The 21,126-nt window shown below is 34.4% G+C and overlaps 1 protein-coding gene and 1 long non-coding RNA gene across 4 annotated transcripts in view; one reads left to right on the top strand and one right to left on the bottom strand.

Moving 5' to 3' along the window:
- The window catches only part of LOC118181549 (acetoacetyl-CoA synthetase-like), a 162,134-nt gene that overhangs the window by 24,326 nt on the left and 116,682 nt on the right, over window positions 1-21,126 (bottom strand). For all 3 annotated transcript variants that reach the window (XM_085819898.1, XM_085819900.1, XM_085819899.1), the window contains exons 3-8: window positions 18,628-18,731; window positions 15,068-15,185; window positions 14,424-14,534; window positions 6,528-6,625; window positions 4,599-4,713; window positions 1,529-1,610 (exon numbers count right to left, since the gene is read on the bottom strand). In XM_085819898.1, coding sequence (XP_085676024.1) covers window positions 1,529-1,610; window positions 4,599-4,713; window positions 6,528-6,625; window positions 14,424-14,534; window positions 15,068-15,185; window positions 18,628-18,731 — 628 coding nt within the window. The remainder of the gene's footprint in view (window positions 1-1,528; window positions 1,611-4,598; window positions 4,714-6,527; window positions 6,626-14,423; window positions 14,535-15,067; window positions 15,186-18,627; window positions 18,732-21,126) is intronic.
- LOC146996104 (uncharacterized) overlaps window positions 1-21,126 on the top strand; it is a 75,177-nt gene that overhangs the window by 8,347 nt on the left and 45,704 nt on the right. The gene's annotated exons all lie outside the window — the stretch shown is intronic.

Genomic DNA, 21,126 nt, shown 5'->3' with positions numbered 1-21,126 from the left:
TTATCTCAATAGAAACAATCTGCTTTCGATTTAAACAAATTCTAATTGATCTAGTTTTCCGATCAAGCATCGGAGCATTGACTTTTAAATGTTAAAAATATTGGATCTTATTAAAACCATGCAAAGTATTTTTGATACTGTTTCCTTGCGTAATTTTACACTTTGAGTGTTTTTTCCCAAGCGATTAACACCACGTTCTGAAAGTTAAACATATATAGTATATATATATTTGCATATTTTCCCCCTTCATTGCATTCAAAACAGGAGCTTTCCTAAATTTTTCCTAAATTCATCTATGTAGGACTGTTTCCGCCTTACTAACAAAGAAAAAACCTCACAAACTATCTGCGAAGGTCACGTCGAAGTTTTGCCTTCTAAATATAGAAATATAGAAAGTTCTATATATAATTCTATATTTTCTAAATATAGAAGTTTATGCCAGCATAATATATTGTTTCCAAATGCTTAGCTGCGAGCGGGATTAGGTTTGCTGGAAAGTGACAGGGAAAGGCAGGGTTGCCATATTTGGTGCGAAACCTCCCATTTGGAGACAAAATTAGCAATAAGCCATAGACGGAGCGAGAACATTCTAGAATGCATTCTTAACGGTTTTCTTGGGAATATTCTCGAAGGTAGGTTAAGGCAATACATACCCTGCCTGTACGAGGAGTAGTGCAGGCAAGGTACTACTCCTCGTACAGGTTTTTTTTATTCAAAGATTAGCTTGAACGATCGATCTAGTCGGCAGCTGTGCTTTATTGCTTTGCCGTGAAGCTGTTTGCACCGTTATAGCCTGAAAGCTGTGTTGCTGATTGTTTCAGAGCGTTTATTGTAGTTTTTCGACTATTGTAAAAGTATCTTTGGAACCGTAAAGTGTAAAAATGGGGAATAAATTGTGTTTTGATTCTTTATCAAGTATTGTCATCAATTACTCCAAATCTACAAACCCGTAGAACACAACAATGTGATCCGACCTATCACAGTGAAGCAAACATCAACCGATATTCAATCTACAATTTCATCGAGTCGACTGCACATTCCAGTTTCCTAATTTTTTGCAGATGATAGGAGGCCAAAGAAGTAGCAGAGACAACAATAAGAGCATCCAAGATTCAAGTTACTGCGAAGTAGAAGTGAAGACATATTGCTAAATACTGTTATATTAATATTACTATGCTCTCTCCACAAAATATCGGTTTTTTTTTAAGAAATAATGTTATGATAGTTTAATGTAGTTTATCCATAATTACTTTTCATTTGTTGTGCTCTTACTGTAACAGTGTCCATCGGAAACTAAATTATTCACATAATGTTCCCCTCTATATTTTCGGGCGACAAAATTAGCAAGAAAAGGGTGGGGGTGGGCAATGCGCAAGGAAATTCGGTTGCGTAATTTTTCTGAGCTTTCCTATGATCACTGAGCACGTAAATGTTTAATTCTTCGAATTAGAAAAAATAGTATGCAATAAATTACAGAATAAATCATTAGCAAAATGAAGAAAGATACATAAAATCATGGAAGGCTCACCTGTTCCTAATATGCGATATTCCTTTGGTTTTTGTTTCATTTTTTGAAGGAATGATAATTATCTTCTCCAGTGAAGGGCAACCTAAAATTTCCAAACAAAATACATGATTATTACATGACTACACATATACTACGCATTTTAAGATAATTACAAATAACATTTTCATTACTTTCTTTAAAGTAAGTTTCATAACCTTTAAATTTTTATATACTTTAATATATAAATTGAATAGGCTGAAAGCTAAATGACAAAGGAATTAAAATGATACGTGTTCTCACCGCAGTGTTAGAGATTGTGACTAGGGCAGGTCTAGTTTTTGCCTATTCTCTGTTCTAGTGATAGCCACACTGACAGGTCTTACAAGTAATCTATTCTGTGTGAGTGTACATGAATGTGACATGTATAAGTGGTACAACTCTAATATACGCCCTAATTTCACTAAATGTGGCGATATGTGTTCTGCGCTGGTTTTTGGCGCGATTGTGTGTTGTATGGCAACCCTTTTGACGTTGAAAAAACTTTCTTTGGAGCACGTTGGTGTCTGAGAATATAGGGGAAAAGATAAAATCATGGAAGTTGTTTAATTGAAGTTCGGCAACAGGAAATATCATTATGGCCATCCTATTGAGGAGCAATGGGTGTTTGTAGAAGTGGAAAGAAGGTCTGGGAGATTATTTTTAGTGGCTGTGCATGATAGAAGATACTGTGTCTGGCTGCCATACAAATATGATAGTGATTACGTGGCGGCATTTTAAAGGCGTATGAAATTGGTATTTCTACTGTTCGAAAATGCATTAATTCATGGTAAGTGCATTTTATTTTATTCTTGTTCTGATTTTGTAGAATGTTATGTTCATTGTTTTTTTAGTAAGAATTTATGTCGTTTTTTTTAATTTTTAGAAATTATTTTAGTTTATTTTGTTGATTAGTGCGTAGTGTCTAGATTGTGCAATTCGTAGATGTTTTTTAAAGTTTAAACAGAACGCTGTGTACATGGTATTATTTGGAATTTATTGTTGTTATGTTATTTTATTAAAGCGAGGTGTGTGTAGTTCGTAGATTCCTTCGTTGCCGAAATTGTGCAATTTGTAGATGTTTTTTTTTAAGTTGAAACAGAACGCTGTGTACATGGTATTCTTTGAAATTTATTTCTGTCATGTTAATTTATTAAAGCGAGGTGTGAGTAATTCGTAGATTCCTTCCCTGCCTATATTTTTCAATTCGTAAATGTTTTTTTAAGTTAAAACATATCGCTGTGTACATGGATTCTTGTCAAATATTTTTGGTTAGAAACTTTACGTTTTTGCTATCTAAACTTTTTGTTTTTGTTTCGGATTTTTAGCTTAAATTGTGCGTTCAAAATGTGGTTTTTGCATGTGCGAAAACCGTGGTTGTGGAGACATTTTAGGCTTAAAGTTCGAAATGTAGACAAAAAATTTAGATACTAATATGGCAGCGTGGATTTTCTCGCCAAAATGTTTGACAAGGAATTTGACGACTTGAGGGCGCATATCAGAGTAGTTCCAACTAACACACTCTTGGCGCGCTTTAAAACAGTGTCGAAAGAAGTCGTTTGCATATTGGCCGGTATGCTGTCCTTCTTGGCATTTTATTCTTTTTATTATGATAAATTTAAATTACGTTCACAAAATGTTGATTTTAGTTACTTACGGAGGTTTTACTGCACCTTATTACATGTTCTCCTGTCTTTAGTATTAACCATATACATTCTGCATTAAGAAAAACAATGGAATATTAGAGACCTAATGTTTGCGTAGGAGAATTGGTTATATTTACTGACGGTTCGGGTTGTGACAATGGAATTAACGCAGCATATTTGCTTTATTTTCTTGGCGTAAATATAGACTTTGACAAAATTAGACTTGAACCTTACAATTCGGTTTTCAAGCCGAATTCGCTGCTATCATATTTGCTCTTAAATGGACTGATAAAAACATGGCTTTAAAAAGATATATTAATATACATACAGACTCACTGTCTGGTTGGGAAGTACTAACAGATGATAATAACACTAATATTTTGGTCTCATCTATAAAAGATCTCCTTGTAAAAGTTGAGAAAATACATAATGTGAAAATTAACTGAGTGAAAGCCCATATTGGTGTTATAGGCAACGAGAGGGAAGACATGCTGGCCAGAGAGGCTGCTATGATGGGTACGCGTTCGAAATTCAGGCATCTAAAAGATCTGTTATTGATCAAATCAAGGATTTCTATTATGTTTGCTGGAAAGAGCAACAGAAGATTTCGGAAAAAAAGACTATTCGTTGAACTTTGAATTTTCTAAAAATATAAGAATGATATGCGATTTAGATTACAATCAAATAATTCCTGGACACGAGTGCTTCCCGGCATACCTGAAGAGATTCAATTTGCAAAATAACAGTCTCTGTAGGTTTTGTAGTGTTGAAGGCAATGCACGACATTTCGTCGAAGACTGGGTATTATTGCGACATGTTAGGGGAAAATATAGCAAAATAAAGAAATTCTCTTGCCGTAGGAAAGAGTTTAGATTTCCAAAGCATTTCATGAGCTTTATAAATGGCAATATAATAATATTGGGAATTTTGATTTGATGTTTTTAACAGTATTTTTGTTTTAATCTCTGTTGTGTGTGCTCCGTTAACCATGCGAACAATATTATCGGCCAGGAGGGTTGCAGCATACTCAAATATTTAATTACACTACATGACATATCACAAACATGACCCATTTACATTAATGTTTGTAATCAAAATTAATTTCAAATTTATTTACAAAACGTACCGCAAAATTGCGCATTATGCGTATTACGTGTATTTAGTAATGCTCCATTCTTATGCTAAAAATTTTACCAACTCAATTTTGCCAGCATATTATCTTGGCATTATGTGCGGTTACGTATGCTTTAGAAATAATTAATTTCCAAAAATTACATTACATGGTGCTTTTTGAGAACAAATCTGTTCATGAAGGTACAGGTAGCGTAAGAAGGAAAAATTAGCATAATATATTATAGTATGTTTGGAATAAATATAAGGAGAAACCCCTTTAATTTTAATTTACTTACTGTTTGCTATAATAGGTATATTGTCCATCAGATTGTAATCTTTTCCCATGTCTAGGTGATGATCTACAGTAATCAAGAATTTGGCCTCCATCTTTCGAATAATGTTTGTTGAAGCCTAGAATACAAAGGATCTATGTATATTAATAAATTCGTTAATCAATTAAATTACTAATATACTTCATTCTTTATGTCAATCTAAAATTTTGAAAAGCATTCAGTTTATGCTGACAACAGAATACTATTCTATATAATTTAATTAAAGTTTATTTCCAGTTTCTAAAAATACATTACTACATATTTGAAGTTTAATAATGTTCTGCTGTATTAAGTAGAAATGCACCAAATGAAGCTGAACATAATTGTTGATTTAAATTGAATGATGTCTTCTTATTCGTGATTCCAGGAGTAAATAAATTTCAATAACTATTATATTTTCTGATAGCGATGCCTTTTGCTAACAACGGAGCGATTTTTCCTTGTAGCCCCACTTCGGTTACCAGATATACCATGACCGCTCGCAAGGAAATATGTGATTTCTTATAACTTCAATAAAAATCTGATATGGACATCACATGACTTCTTTGTACAGCCTATTAAATTATATATATATATATATACTGTCACTCTTCATTTAAGCTTATTTGAGTTATTCGTATTTCATTAATGTATCCCTCAAGAGAAATTGAAAATGACATCAAAAATTGAAATTTTTAGAATTAATTGTCAATTTTTATCGTCAGGAGTCAAACTTCTTATAATTTTTTTCCTAACGAGTATTAAAACTTGACGAAATGAGTATGCGTGATACGTACGTACTTACGTAAAGACGTCACGGAAAATGCCATTTTGAGCCCATTTTACAAACCGGCTTGAAACAAAAATTTCTTTATTCTGTCCCTATGTATGTATGTCTCGCAATAAAATAATCGAAATTGATTTGGGAACTGTCAAAACGAATACTTCGATTTAAAATCTAATATCCGAAATTTTTTCGGTTACAATATTTCTTTTATTTCGTATAAGAAAGTAAAAAAGTAACTGAAAAATCTTTGAGTGAAAGTGTTGGATCGATATTCCTTTTCTCTTCTATTCCGGTTTGAACAGACGCTTTTTTCTACATCTGAAGTGGAAATAGTAGAAGCAGAAGTAACAGTAGTAGTAGAATCGAATTGATATAAGAAACAGTAAGTGGCAACAGTGGTGAAATAATACGTTCTTTCAATTTTTTCGATGCAGCTTGAATGGCGCTATTGAGATTTTTGATTATATTATTTTTGTTTGAGAATTTCAATAAATTCATTAAAATTAGATGGAGTATTTCTTGAAGAGAGAATTATCAATCACTAAACCAGCATATGTTGAATTTTAGATTTGGTTAACAGATTTATAGACTTTAAATCACGGCATTACTTGTCTTGTAACGACTTTGTAGCCTAGTCGTAAACCGAAATAAACAGGTTTTCACTTGTAAGCGCTCTGGCAAACATTCGTGACTTTTCCCCCGTAACCGATAAGTACTAGTTACGTTTATAATTGCACTCAAGCGGAAATATTTTCTCTTTCAAACAAATGCAAACTTAATATATAAGTGGAAATATTTATATTTTCGAAGAAAACGAATTAAATGAAATGCCGAGCAGACATTCTGAAATGAAGGGCTTCTATAAGCTTATGTTAATTGCGGAGGAAATAATTGGCAATGCAGCTAGAAAGCAACTAGACATAAATGAGGAAAATGTTACCCCTTAAAGGCTGTTTTAAATCGAATGGGAACAGAAACGAACTCATATTTAATTGTCATTCAGGAATTAAACGCTCGTGAGCTAGATTTTGCATTCAAATGTTGATAAGAAATGTAGAAACTTTAAAATCAAAACAATAACTCACTTATTTCCAAGTCAAACCATTTTATTTCAAAACGTTACTTACCCTTGATCCATAGTAAGGCGTCGGTCCACCCCATATAGCGCCGATACTTGTGGTTGCTAGCATGGCAAAAATCGCTTCCTTTCTGTTTGACATGTAACCTGCAAAGATGTTTCACAGTTTTTAAAAGAGGATCGATCGGGAGTAATTTTCTGTTAACTGGGTTCCACTTTACGCTAAATATAAGCGTTGGCGCGAAATCTATGTAGAAGGCGCCAAACTTAACGATGCTTAAAATTTGATGAGAAAAAAAGCAAATTTGTGATTATAGTAATGTAACATACAGTACAATACCTATAAAGATAATTTTTGCAACACTCAATTGGTTTTTAAACGAAAGCGGATAGCCGTATAGCAAATAAAATATTGCCCAATTATTCATGATTAAACAGGCTACTACATTTGGTGCTTTGGCTTATGTTTGACCTTTGGAGCGGTTAACAACGTAGGATAAATTGCAGCTTTCAAATCTGTAAAGAATATGCAGTTTTTATGCTATCTTAATATTAAAATAAGGTACAAAGTATTGCTTATATGCTTTTCTTCTCAAAATGATAAAAATTTCGATTATAAGAATATTTCGAAATACAGTTTATTACGTTAATGTTTGTAATATACAGGGTCTGTCCAGAAAGTAATGAGAGTGAATATTTTGCACCAAGTAGAAGACCAAAGGAGCGGAGGTTTCGAGTGGTACGAGTGGTGGGAACTGTCATCTACAGAGTCTGGTGGAAGTCATTTGGCCCTAAGCCTATGCAGTGCTCGTGAAGCAAACACGCGTTTGAAAGTGGCGTTATGTTTTCAGAATATAAAGGAATGTCAAGCAACAATATGCCATAAAGTTTTGTGCAAAACTAAACAAAACGGCTACTGAGATTCTTACCCATAAGTAGAAGAAGCCTATAGGAAGGATTCTTTGTCTCAGGCTAAGTGTTTAGTTAGCACAAAGTCTCCAAAGACGAAAGAGAGAACGTCTATGACGAATAACGAACAGGACATCCGTTAAGTTTTCCAACGTTTGGCAGTTTGGTTAAAATTAAAGCGTTCATCCCACGATCAGAGTAAATTTTGATCATCGAATGAGTGTCCAAATAATTGCGGAAACATTGGTTCTTACAAAATCGATTGTGCATCAAATCGTCAGGGAAGAACTTCATATGCGGAAAATTAGTGCCAAATGTGGTTCCAAGAACTTTCACCAACAGACAGAAAGAAAACCGTGAGTCGAATTTCACGTAAATTTTTGGATTGTGTAACAAGTGACCTTAAGTTTTTGAAGCGAGCGATTACCATTGACCAAACATGGGATTTTCAGTATGATGCCGAAACAAAGATACAGAGTGAATAGTGGCACACGCCCCAATCCCCTCGTTAATGGAAACTTCGAGTGAGCAAATAAAAACTGAAAACCCACGCTCACTGCCTTATTTGACACCAAATGAATAGTGCATTAAGACTTAGTGCCACTCGGACAGGTAGTTAATGCACTATTTTTACAAGGAAGTGCTTTAAAGTTTAAGGAATGGAATCCCGTGCGTCCGTCCGCAATTCACAAGCAATTCGATTCTGCACCACCATAAAGCACCGGTCCACGCATCCTTCGAAGTGACTCAATTTCTTGCAAACACAATATCGCAGTACTGCTCAACAAACGTACAGCCCCAAACTGCCACCATCGGACTTTTTTTCTATTCCCTTGGAAAAAATCCAGCTAAAATGTTCATCGTTTTGACAATCTGAAGAATTTGTAAGAAAACGTAGCTTTCGTCCTAAAAAGCACTCCGGTTGAAGACGTAGTGCCAGGCAGTCATTAATGGGTGGCAGAGTCGTTAGCAAAGGTGAATTAAATGCAGGAAGAGGCTATTTTGGAGAATATTAAGTGTCTATAAAATAATCTTCAAATAAACGAATTTTATGTAATCAGTCTCTTTGCTTTCTGGAAAGATCTTGTATTTCTAGACCCTGAAATATTTTAGTTTGCTTGCACATAACAATTTGTACTTAACCTCAAAACTAGTAGCCTCAAACTCAAATTTCATGCGGATCGAACGCTCGATCTGAAGGAAGTAGAAGGGACAGAATATTTCAGTTACAAAATCTAAAGATGCCTTTAACAACTCAAGAGAATATTTCATTTAATTTAAAATTTTACTTCTTAAATACTAATCAAAATATACATAAACAATAATAATAATAACACAAAGGGAAAACTCCAGTTTTTATGTATTTCCGTCGGAAGTCTATAAGTTGGTAAATACACGAAATTTCTATCGGTTACATTGTGTAATTCTTTGAATTTATCTCTAACTTTAAACACACCCCACCTGTAAACATTTATTTTAGATATGAGTAACTATAGTAACTTAACTAAGGTACTGAAAATTACGGTATTAATTAAAAGATTCTTTGGTAAACTCAGAAAAGAACACGTAAAACTTTAAACATTAACTAATAAATTGCATTCGGGCCGAATGCTCGATATGAGAGTAGCTGACAGAACAGAGCACTTTTTTTACAAAATATTTAACTAAATTTTAAATTATATTTCTTATCAAAACATACTTAAACAATAATAATAATATTAACACAGAGGAAGAACTCTAATTTATATGTATTTTCTTCGAAAGTCTGAAGGTTGGTGCAGTTTAACCGCGTGTGCCGCGAACATGAGGACAAACACGCAAGAGCAACTTGGACAGACTTATTTTGACGAAATATAGGGGGATGGCAAATAAATCATGTAGTAGTGATTTTTTTCCGTTCTTATTTTTTCCCTGCTTATCTTCACTGCTTTCAAAATCACATTTAGGGAGATAAACAATTAATTTTTTCTAAATTGTTCTTTATATCTCCAATTGCTTGTATTTGCAAGATAATACCAAAAATTATAAAACATAAATCCAATAAACTATTTTTTAAAACTTTTTTTCATATTCTGCGTCTAACTGTTATGTTTTAAGTTACTGGTGCCCAATTATTTACATTATTGTGCATGTATGTATGTATGTATTATATGTAGTATGACATGCATTATTCAAGAAAATATAAGAAGGCCGGTAAAGAAAACCATTCTTTTAAAAGGGATCGTTAGAAGAAAAGAGTTGGTAAACCCTGCTTCAAACAAATGTAAGGTGTACCGTAAATGTTGTGACAAAGTTCTAGGAAGGTAGAACATATTGTTACGAATTTGGTATTTAAAAAGCTAATATTAGTTCAATTATAAATTAAATGGTTTTATTTCTCGCGCAGTGCAGCGCGTGACGAATATTAAAAGAAAGCTAAGCCGGAAAAATTAAAAATACAAGAGCGCGTGCCTTAAATAAATAAATATCTCTTTTTGATTTCGAGAAAGTGCTGGAAAATTCTAGCGCGTGATTTTAAAATCTTATAAAAGGAGGAAAACATCTCAGTTTGGAGTAGTTGCTTAGTTTGTTGTTGTTTAGAAAACTGCTCTTGTTGGTTGTAGCGAATTCGCGGATTAGCGTTCTTTAGCTGTTTTGAATGACGTTCTATTGGACATTTGAGTAGTTAAAAGATAACTACTGTGAGATATTGTAATACTGCATGATAATTTGAGAAAATTTAAGCATTTTTGTTGTGATAATAATAAATTTTTGTTCATTTTTCATCGGAATTGTGCATTCATTTCATAACGAACCCGTACGCACGCAACAATTTTTGGTGTCAGAAGTGGGATTTGAATGCCAATAACAAGAGCGATGGAAGAACAATTCAGGCAAATGATGACTGCATTTTCTGCTTTCCAAGAAAAGATGGAAGGAGCCGTCAACTCCGTTAAAGAAAAAATTAAAGGCGAGATGAAATTGGGCCAAGAATCCGTTAAGGAAGAGATGAAGGCCATTCAAGCTGGTCAATTAACTTTTAAAGACGAAATAAAAGCCGTACAAGTAAAGATTGAAGAAAGTCAATACGAAATGAAAAGAGAAATTGCCTGCATAATAGAAACCAAATTCGATGCTATGGAAGGTAGAATAGATGTGGTTGAAAATAAAGTTGGGCAAATTGAAGAAAAGGTTTCTTCTGTCAAAGATGAAATAGAAGATAGAGTGTCGGCTGTGGAGCGACAAGTCGAAGGAAGAGTTTCGGCCTTCCAACAACAAATTGAAGAAAGAGTTTCTGCCGTCCAAGGACATATTGAACAACAAATCGAAGACAGAATTTCTGCTGTCGTCGCCAAAGAAGTTGACACTTTAAAGAAATTCGTAGCGACGGCAGGGAGCACTTCGGATGGTTTAAAATTTCTACCCATGCCTGCTCGTCCCTCTCTGAAGCTATCGACATATGATGGGAAGACCTCCTGGCAGGTGTGTAAGAGACAATTTTCTATCGTGGCGGATGCGAATGGATGGGATTCCCAAGCTAAGGCCTGTCATCTCGCCGCTTCTTTAAGAGCCGACGCAGCGGATATCCTTCAGACTCTTCCCGAAAACAAAAGGTTAGATTTCGAAGCTCTGTCCGGCGCCTTGGAGCTGCGCTTCGGGGAGAAATGTTTAAAAGACTACAGCAGGCTCCAATTAAAATCCCGTCAACAGAAACTCACCGAAACACTTCAGGAGCTCGCCACGGATGTTGAAAGGCTGTCACATCACGCCTTTTCGGAGTGCCCGACAGAAACGAGGGAAATCCTGTCACTGCAGTACTTTATCGATGGCATCCGGGACCCTGAAATACAGAAAGCACTGCGAATGGCGGATGTTAATGATCTGAAAAGCGCTTTAGTGTACGCCATGAAATTCGAGGCAGCCCAGCAAGCAACTCGTAGAGATCGCTACCAAGTCAGAGCTGTGCGAGTCCACGAGCCAGCGAATCAATTGATGGCTCGTTTAGATGATTTATCCAGACAAGTCGACGATTTGATACGCAGTAGGAGTGAGAACAAAGTGGCTCTAAGGTGTTGGAAATGTGGTATTGAAGGGCATATACGACGGCATTGCAGAACACCCCAGGGCATGGATAATAAAATGGATGATTTGATAAGACCAGTGAATGCCTTGAGACGGAATACTGGTGAGAAGAAACCAAACTTAAAGTGCTGGAACTGCGGTGTTGAAGGCCACATACGAAGGAACTGCAGAACACCCCAGAGCACGGAAAATAAGAGAGGCGGCTTAAACAGACAATTAAATGCCATGGGACAGAAAAGGAGTGACAACAAAGTAAAGTGCTGGAACTGTGGAGCTGAAGGCCACGTACCAAAGAATTGCAGAACACCCCAGGGTACGAAAATTGAAACAATTTCTGAGCAACAACACAGGAAACAAATTAATGACCATATCAAGGAACGGAGGTTGCCAGATAATGAAAAACCCTGTTTTAAAGCGCTCAAGATCTCTATAGTGAGTGGCAACAATAACGGACTGTCCATCAATGGGAATATCGATGGAGTTCCTTGCAATATGATCATTGACACAGGAGCTAATGTTACCATCATTAGGAAAGATTTAGCTGAACAGTTTAAAGATAAACTTATTTGGACGCCATCCTGTGTTACCTTTCAGACTGCGTCTGGTGACAAGATCGACATAACTGGAAAGTTAAACGTAAACATCACGTTTGGAAGTGTCGCCTACCATCACACGGCATATGTGGCGGATATTACAGATCCATGCATACTCGGATTGGACTTTTTAAGGAAATACAATTTTTCCTTCGACTTCAAAAACAACAAGCTGCTTTCAGGATCTGAAGACATGACTATCCATCCTAAGAAGGGATCCTCACCTGGAATTGCCGACGCTTTGTCCGAAAGAACCAGCTCGAGAAACTGCCGAAATCATGCTAGGGGTCGAAAAGAAACGCAAGACTACCAGCTATTCTCCATCACAGACGTTTGATTGCCATACGCTGTTTGATTGCCATACGGATGCACCTTCATCGCCTGAGGAACACATCCAAGATGTCAAGGCCCGTTTTGAAGTGATGCACCGTTCCGCACGAAAGCGAGTCAACCTGGCGACGGAGAAAGTGAAGTCCAGATACAACACGAGAGCTACTAGACATAGATCCAACAAAGGAGACAAGGTGTGGCTGTGGAACCCGATTCAACGAAAAGAACTCAGTCCTAAATTACAGTCACCCTCGGATGGTCCATATATAGTCCTGAACAGACTTAATGACGTCATGATCCGTAAGTCTTCGAACTCTAAACCTAAAGTCGTTCATTACGACAGGTTAGCTCATTACTATGGCCATAGTCGTAATGTAAATAATTGTAAATAGTATAAGACCATGGTCCTTTTTGTTTTCAAATGTGTATTTGTTTTGTATTTAGTATTTGATAGCATTTGATTTGTTTAAGTTAGTTATTGCATTTATTGTTTATATTGGTTGATATTGTAATGTAATGTTTATGCCTCAGTTGCATTTATGCCACAGTTGTAAGTTTAGCTTCCTGTCCAGGGATTGTACTGCCCGGGACGTGCAGTCCTTGGGAAGGGGGCAGTGTTACGAATTTGGTATTTAAAAAGCTAATGTTAGTTCAATTATAAATTAAATGGTTTTATTTCTCGCGCAGTGCAGCGCGTGACGAATATTAAAAGAAAGCTAAGCCGGAAAAATTAAAAATACAAGAGCGCGTGCGTTAAATAAATAAATATCTCTTTTTGATTTCGAGAAAGTGCTGGAAAATTCTAGCGCGTGATTTTAAAATCTTATAAAAGGAGGAAAACATCTCAGTTTGGAGTAGTTGCTTAGTTTGTTGTTGTTTAGAAAACTGCTCTTGTTGATTGTAGCGAATTCGCGGATTAGCGTTCTTTAGCTGTTTTGAATGACGTTCTATTGGACATTTGAGTAGTTAAAAGAAAACTACTGCGAGATATTGTAATACTGCATGATAATTTGAGAAAATTTAAGCATTTTTGTTGTGATAATAATAAATTTTTGTTCATTTTTCATCGGACTTGTGCATTCATTTCATAACGAACCCGTACGCACGCAACAATATCATAAAAATTAAGAGTTGCATAGGAACACATGCCCGGAAACGTCAGGGGTAAATAGTAGCAGAGGTAGAAAAAGGGAAAAGAACCAAGAGTGATTAATTTGAAACATTTATTGTACATGAATACAAATGGTGTTTGACAGCTTGAATGTTGCAACAGATGCTCGAAATTTGCACCATCAGATGCCAAACGTGCCTGACACCGTACCATTTGAATGCCGCGAATTATTTGATCTTTCTGGAGCAGGTTCGTCCCGATTTGCTCGAAACGATGTTCCAATTAATGTGAAGCGCAACATGTGATTCCAACATAATGGGGCAACTGCTGATTTCGTGGCTGGATGTTCGTAGCCATTTGAACAGATCATTCCCACATCGATGGATCTGGCGTGGTGGACCAGCTTCCTGGCCGCGATGCTCACCGGATTTATCAAGCCTTGATTTCTTTTTGTGGGAAGCCATCAAAAGCGTCGTGTTCACGATCTTGTTGTGTCTGAAATGGATCTCGTGGCATGACTTATTGTGCAGCTGCTACAATCAAAGAAACTCCCGGTGTGTTTGAACATGTCCGGCAATAAATGGAACGTCGGTTTCAGACATGTTTTGCGTCTGATGGTGCAGACTTCGAGCACCTGATGCAACATTCAAGCCGCCGTACACCATTTGTATTCACGTCCAATAAATGTTTCAAATGAATCACTCTTGCTTCTTTTCCCTTCTTCTGCCTCTGCTACCACTTACTCCTGACATTTCTGGGCATGGGTTTCTATGCAATTCTTAATCCTTATGATGTGACCTACCTCCCCTAGAAAATTAACTCAACATTTTCGGTACACCCTGTATAATTATTGTATATAAATATTTAAACTTCCAGGTAAAGAATATACACTCTACTTTTCTAATTAATTATATGCATTTTATTTTGATCTTCTACTTACAAGCCACTGTGTCTCCTATTTGTAAGCCATGTTTTCGAAAGGCTGCCGAGTAGAGCTTAACTTCTTCGAACAGCTCTGCAAATGTGACTGTCTCTTCATATCCAGTTTCATCTAAAACACGGAGGTTTGAAAGGAAATTTAGTTTAAGAATGAGATAAGCTAAGATTTTAATGAAGTAGAGTATACGATAGCTTTTGAAAAAAAATTATAAAGTCGTTCTCTGGTTTTCTCACAATTTAGTATGTTAATATATCTACATCTATCTGTTAGTACATTAGACTGTTAATGTAGCCGTGCTTTTCTATGGAAGCTATTGAACTTCCTATTAAACATTGGTTCTACTTCGTTTACATAGAATGCGATACTGAAATCTCATTCTGGTAGGACGTTGTAGGCGGAAAACAAGAAGTTAAAGGAAAGGGTTTCAAACTTAAATATTAGAAAATTAAAATAATCTTTACAACTTTTCTAAAGTTATCCTCAAGCTACCAACGTACAGTTAAAGTAAATTTCCCTTGACTCCCCTTGGAGTTTTTCTTCACGTTCTACAACATAAGCATTTAAAATTTTGCAGTTTTATTTATGAACAAAATGTTTAATGCACCAAATACGTACTTTAAAATTACTGAAGCTAAAAATATTACCGTAATAAATGAGAGCTACTCTGTCATCTCTTATTCTCAAGAGATTTTCAGCATAATTAAATCGCGCACCAGGAAACCATTCATAATCCAGGAAACCATCTCCTGTCTTAACCACGACCTGGAAAAGATAATAGTTGGAAGGACAAGAATACTCAATCTGATGAAAATATATCAGAAATATAATCTCACCTTTAATATTATCTCTAATAACATTAGTTTAAAATAATGACTTCCAAAATTTATATATATAAAGTTAAAATTCAGATTTTTGTTATGAATAATTCATTCAGATAAAAGCAAGCATTTGTAATAAAGGTTAAAAATAATTTTAAATTATAACATAAAAGGAAGCTTTTTCAGCTTAAATAACTTAAGCTAAATGAGAAAGTAAGCGTAATAGCAAGTAAGCTTTTCAGATGTTCAGCTTTGATCAGAAGTCTTCTGGAAAAATATTGCAGTCAGAGATATCACTCGAGCAGTTTGTCATTTTTGTTATTTTCGTCCGAAATGATGACAGATTCCTTTCTTACATAGGGCTATGGAAAAACAGTTTTTACACTAGTGATATATAGCAATAACGTTTTAATGATAACATAAGTTTAGTTGAAAAAAAATTCTATTTTTGGACCCCAGATGACTTCCTTCGAGAGCTAATTCAATTTTATATATTTCTTGCTGTACTTCATTTAAACTTATTTCCTTGAATTATTGTAACCTACTTAATTTATTCCTCAAGGCAAGTTGAAAATGATATTACCAATAGAAAATTTTGAAATTAAATAAACTGGTCAATTTTTACTGACAGTCATAATTCTTTCTTTCTTTCTTTTTTTTTTTTTTCCATAACGAGAAACTTTGCGAAATATATAAGTATAGGAACCATGAGACCACATTAAGTGTTCAATTTCATTATTTGTGCAAAATTAAATTTTTTTAAATTTGATTTTACCAAAAATGAATGCTTCTGTCATTGAAAACACTTCAGTAATTGGAAAAAGGTATATATGACTATGACCAACGATTGCGAAAATCAAAGCAGCGTAAGGACTTTAATCCGGGTAGGAGTGAGCATTTACAATACACACACCCCTTACCCGGTTTACAGTCCTTAATCCTATTTTCGTTACTGGGTTGCATTAAAAGACGGAAATGCACGACTGGATGTTGTGAAAGTACCATATATAAAATTTCAGAGTTCTACGGCTAATCGTTTTTGAGTTATGCGGGATACATACATACTTACGTACGTATAAACGGAAAAAAATCATTTCCCATCCATTTTACAACCCGTTTTGAAAGAGAGTTCTTTATTCTGTCCATACGTATAGATGGAACTACAGTAAAAACCGGTTCTGGAGTAGTCAAAATCAGTACTTCCATTCAACTCTGATAACCGAAGTGTTGTCCATTACAATACTTCCTTTACTTTGTACAAGGATGTAGAAATTTCTTTTAACTCGAGGTTGCAAACAAATTGCTTATTTAGATTTTTCATTTTTAGATAGGTTTTATTCTATGCTTCCGGTTTGAGAAAAACATTTTATGGTAAGCCTAATGATAGTTAGCTTTTAACCTATTTATTACATATAAATACTTATCTAGCATATGCAGACTATCCTGAATTAACACTTACATTCTTTGAACGTTAATAACATGACTATCAAAAGCATCAAGTAATAATTTTTTTGGTGTCATAATCTTATATATGCTGCAAATCCATTACATCTTATATCTGCCTTTACACCATATATATGACAATAATGGGAGCAATATGCCTACAGAACCGATGAACAAAAGCTAATTATGATTTCTGTGGGAGGGGGAAGCACAGATAGTAATTTGTAGGAAACATACCAGCCTACATCTGTAACGTTGTGGCGTACCTAATGAAAGTTTGTAACAGTCTGTCAGTACTCTCCATCTGTTTTTGATCTTTTGAAACTGCATTATCCGTTCTTTAAAAAGTGCAAAACTCCTTCCTCCTCAATTGAAATCCTTTAATTGCTACACGTGGCTGTAACGTAGTATCAAATTCTGTTCTTCTTTGCACATCACAGAAAATATTGTTCCGGAACTCATTCAAAGAATCGATGAACCTTACTGAGGGAATCTATGCTGATTTTCCAGGAAACGGGGTGGAAGCTCTTTTACAGTTTATGAAGAGGTCTTGTTGGAAGCCCGCTAGAACAGAGGTATGTTATTCGTTAACGAACTGATTCACTTTACTGAGTCTGATTTGTCAAAAAGGAGCTTATTTGAGTTCAACCATGTTCGATGCAAACTAGAGAAGCTCGATTCCTAATTTAGAAAAGAAAAGACGTATTCTCCCATATTGAAAACGAGTTCAAATTTTTAAAATTTCAAAAATGTTTTTAGTTTTTTTGTTGTAGAATTTTATTGTCAGTTCAGTGTAGGAAACAGGTTTTATGGAATCTTTCAAAACGACAATTGAAAAAGGACACTAGAAAGATGAAAATGACAACAAATATTGCAAATTTTGAAATTAAATATACAGCTCAATTTTTAGCGTAGTGTGTCAAACTTCTTGTAAATTTATTTTTTCATAAAGAGTACATAAATTTCCCAGCTATAAGCATCGGAACCGGGAGACAGCGTTAAAAGTTAGACTTCATTATTTGTCTAAATTTTTTGTTCAAATTTGACATTGGCAAAACAGGAGTGTAATCGTCATTTAAGATACTTCTGTAATTGGAAGTATATGACTACGACCAATGAATGATTGCGAAACTAAAGGCCTGATAAGGACTTTAAGCTGAGTAAAAGGGGGGGGGTATATGTAAACACTTTTATTACTATCGATTTCAATACAAAAAGCATATGTACAGCTAAATATTATACCTGTTCATATATAAAATTTCCCCGTTCTACGGCTAATCGGTTTTGAGTTATGCGAGATGCATATGTATATACGTATGTACAAATGTCACAAAGAAATCTGTCTTGGATTCATTTTACAGTCCGTTTTGAAAACCAGAGTTCTTTACTCTGTCCATATGTAGAGATGACACTAAAAATATAGCTAAAATAGATTCGGAAACTATCAAAATGGATATTTTCGTCAAAGTATGTTATCGGACATTTCTCGCGATTAGAATACTTCCTTTACTTCGTACAAGGAAGTAAAAACATTAATAAAGGTACTATTGGGGGAAGCTGTAGGAGTAAGGCCTATTAAAACACACTGAAAACTAAGTTGAATTGCCAAATTTCCTGTTACACAAGAGCAAAATTAAAGAGCAGATCAATTTAAACTGCAATGCAGTATGTGTAAACAGTATGTACACGTAGTATATGCTATTTGTATACATTACGTTGTAAATTGTCCTGACCGTGTGAAAAATTTATTTCTGTAGCTGTGCGCTTGTTCTTATATCGTAAATTTGTTAAATTTGTTTGAGAATCAAGGATTTTTTTTATGTTTAAAGGTAAGAGAAGGAGATGATGTTTTTTTAAGTTTATTTGCTAGTTTTCTCTATTTTTTATACGTTAAAATGTATTCTATATTTATCAAGTCTAAAAATGAAAAATAAAATCAATACCTTATCATAAGGTTTGGATGTGATGACTCCGAAATAATTCCAAATTTCTTCCCAGAAATTTTCATATTTTTCTACGGACCACCTTTGGAAGTCCCAGTAAGAATCTGCAGAAGAAATTTTATACCACATTAACTCTTGAAACTTTACAAAACATATCATTCCTCGAAATACACAAATGAAATTATTTCTGCAATATAAATGGCGACAAAAATAAGGAAAGAAAGAAAATGTGGAAGAATACAGATAATAAATAAACATTGCATCAGAGCATTTATTAAGGTTTTTTTTATGCTATCACTGAGCATGCAATTTACTAACGTATTTTTGTACGCGCTCCTTAACTTATTTCGCCGTTTTGACTTTATTACTAAATATCACCTGCATTTACATAAATAACATTCAGGAGTAAAATCATAAAATTTTTAGAAATAATATATTTATACAATCCTTGAAGAGTGTAAAAATTTCCCGTACATTTCCTCATTTTTTAGTCTTTTCTCAGTTCATCATATCAGTGTTTAGTTTTCTTAACAAGATGACCTATGCAGCGCATTTTGTCTTTTTAAGTTTATTACTAAACACCACTTTCGTCACACACACCGCATAAAATTCAACGGCAAAAATCACAATTTTTTAAAAATTGGCATAGGTTTAGAATTCAAAATAGAGTGACAAGTATTGTCATTAATTTTTTTAATGTTTTCAGTTTATCCTATCAGTGTTCAGGTTTCATATTAAGAAGTTTTACACAACATTTTCTTGTTTTTTTACTAAGAACATTTTGTCTTTTTGTCTTTATTTATTAAATATCACTTTTTTTGCACTTACACCACATAAACCCCAATAGCAAAATCACAAAATATTTGAAAACAGTGCAGCTTTAGAATTCCTGATAGAGTGTTAAGTGTTGTACATTTAAAAAACAAATTAAAAAAAAAAGATTTTCTTGCCGAATTTCTACAATATGTACAAAATGACTCAACTTGTGAACATTATAAATTGAAACAACCTTTTATAAGTGAAATAACCCCTTGGGCACTTACCCCCTTATTATTATTATTACAGTTCATTAGAACATTGTGCTCCGTAATATTTATTATATTTATCTCATTATGTTTGTCTCTATACTAATTATGTTTTTCTCTTACACCAAAACAGATGTTCAATTTAATTTGTGAATTTCATATTGCATTGAGACTATATTAAAATCTCTCTATATCCTAGATCATTATTTTTATTATATACTGGATGCGGAGCGTATGGTGGAATTGCACGATGTACCATAATAGGTGAACTATAGATCATTTGGAAAGTTTCATTTGCCCATTTTCTCAACCTTACTTTGTAAATTTTTATAAAGCAAGCATCAGTTTCTTTTTTTAAAGAATTAGTATGAAAGGCATTACCAGCTGGCCCATACTACATCGTTTGCTGTCCCCAATACCATTGCTTGTACCTATACCTGTCGGATATCTAAGCAATACACCCATACGAACGAATTTGTTTTTCGACGCTACAGAAATTCGCCTAATTGCCAAACATAATTACAGATAGGTGCTTAAAAATACTTTCAAGCAACCACCTACAAATTTTACAAGAAACTCGGTTCAACTATAATAGGAAATCACCAAAATAATAAGCTTCTTGTTTTACAACAATACCCCAAAGTTATTTTAAAAAGCCTGAAATTTCTTTATCAACTAATAAAGAATTTATATTTACAGAGAGAAAATTTTCTAACTGATTAAAGCATAATGAATATTTTAATATTTTGAAACAGTTATGCTACATAAGCATAGATTGCCGGCATTAAAATATGGACGTCCTCTTCTTTATAAATTTAAAGGAAAAAATCTATACCTTGTACTTATAGAAGATTCTTCAAATAGCTTTATGTTTTTTAATCCTGTTTCAGAAAAATTTGTGATTGAGTTTATGTTAAAATAATAAAGCTTTTTATCTTTTCACTTTTACATATATATGATAATTCGAAAGAGGATTTCAATTTTACGAAATTCTAAAATTTAAGACGTATTCGGATGTTTCTAGTTATCATATGTTAAATTAACAATGATGATGAAGTCATGGTATCACAAAATAAAATTATTTTCTGCACTCCTACTCGGACGATACTGTAAACAACTTGCTGTTTAAACACAAAAGAGTATCCAACATGGCCCATTGTTATTCACCAATAACACTCTAGAACAGCGGTCGCCAACCGGTGGTCCACGGACCACTGGTGACTACCAGTGGTAAATAAATTATTTTCTGCAGAAAATAATAAAATCTGGTGATCCGTGGTAATCACTAGTTGTCCATGAACCACCAGTGGTAAATACATTATTTTCTGTACTCCTACTCGGACGATACTGTAAGCAACTTGCTGTTTTAAACACAAAAGACTATCCAACATGACCCGTTGTCATTCACCAATAACACTCTAGATGTGGTTCACGGATAACTGATGACCACTAGTGGTAAATAAACTATTTTTCT

This window comes from Stegodyphus dumicola, chromosome 7 (assembly GCF_044657685.1).
Source record: "Stegodyphus dumicola isolate Sdum_Otavi_A_Nest chromosome 7, ASM4465768v1".
Classification (NCBI taxonomy): Eukaryota; Metazoa; Arthropoda; class Arachnida; order Araneae; family Eresidae; genus Stegodyphus; species Stegodyphus dumicola.
Note: the sequence above shows the minus strand (reverse complement) of the source record. Positions and strands in the feature narration are given on the sequence as shown.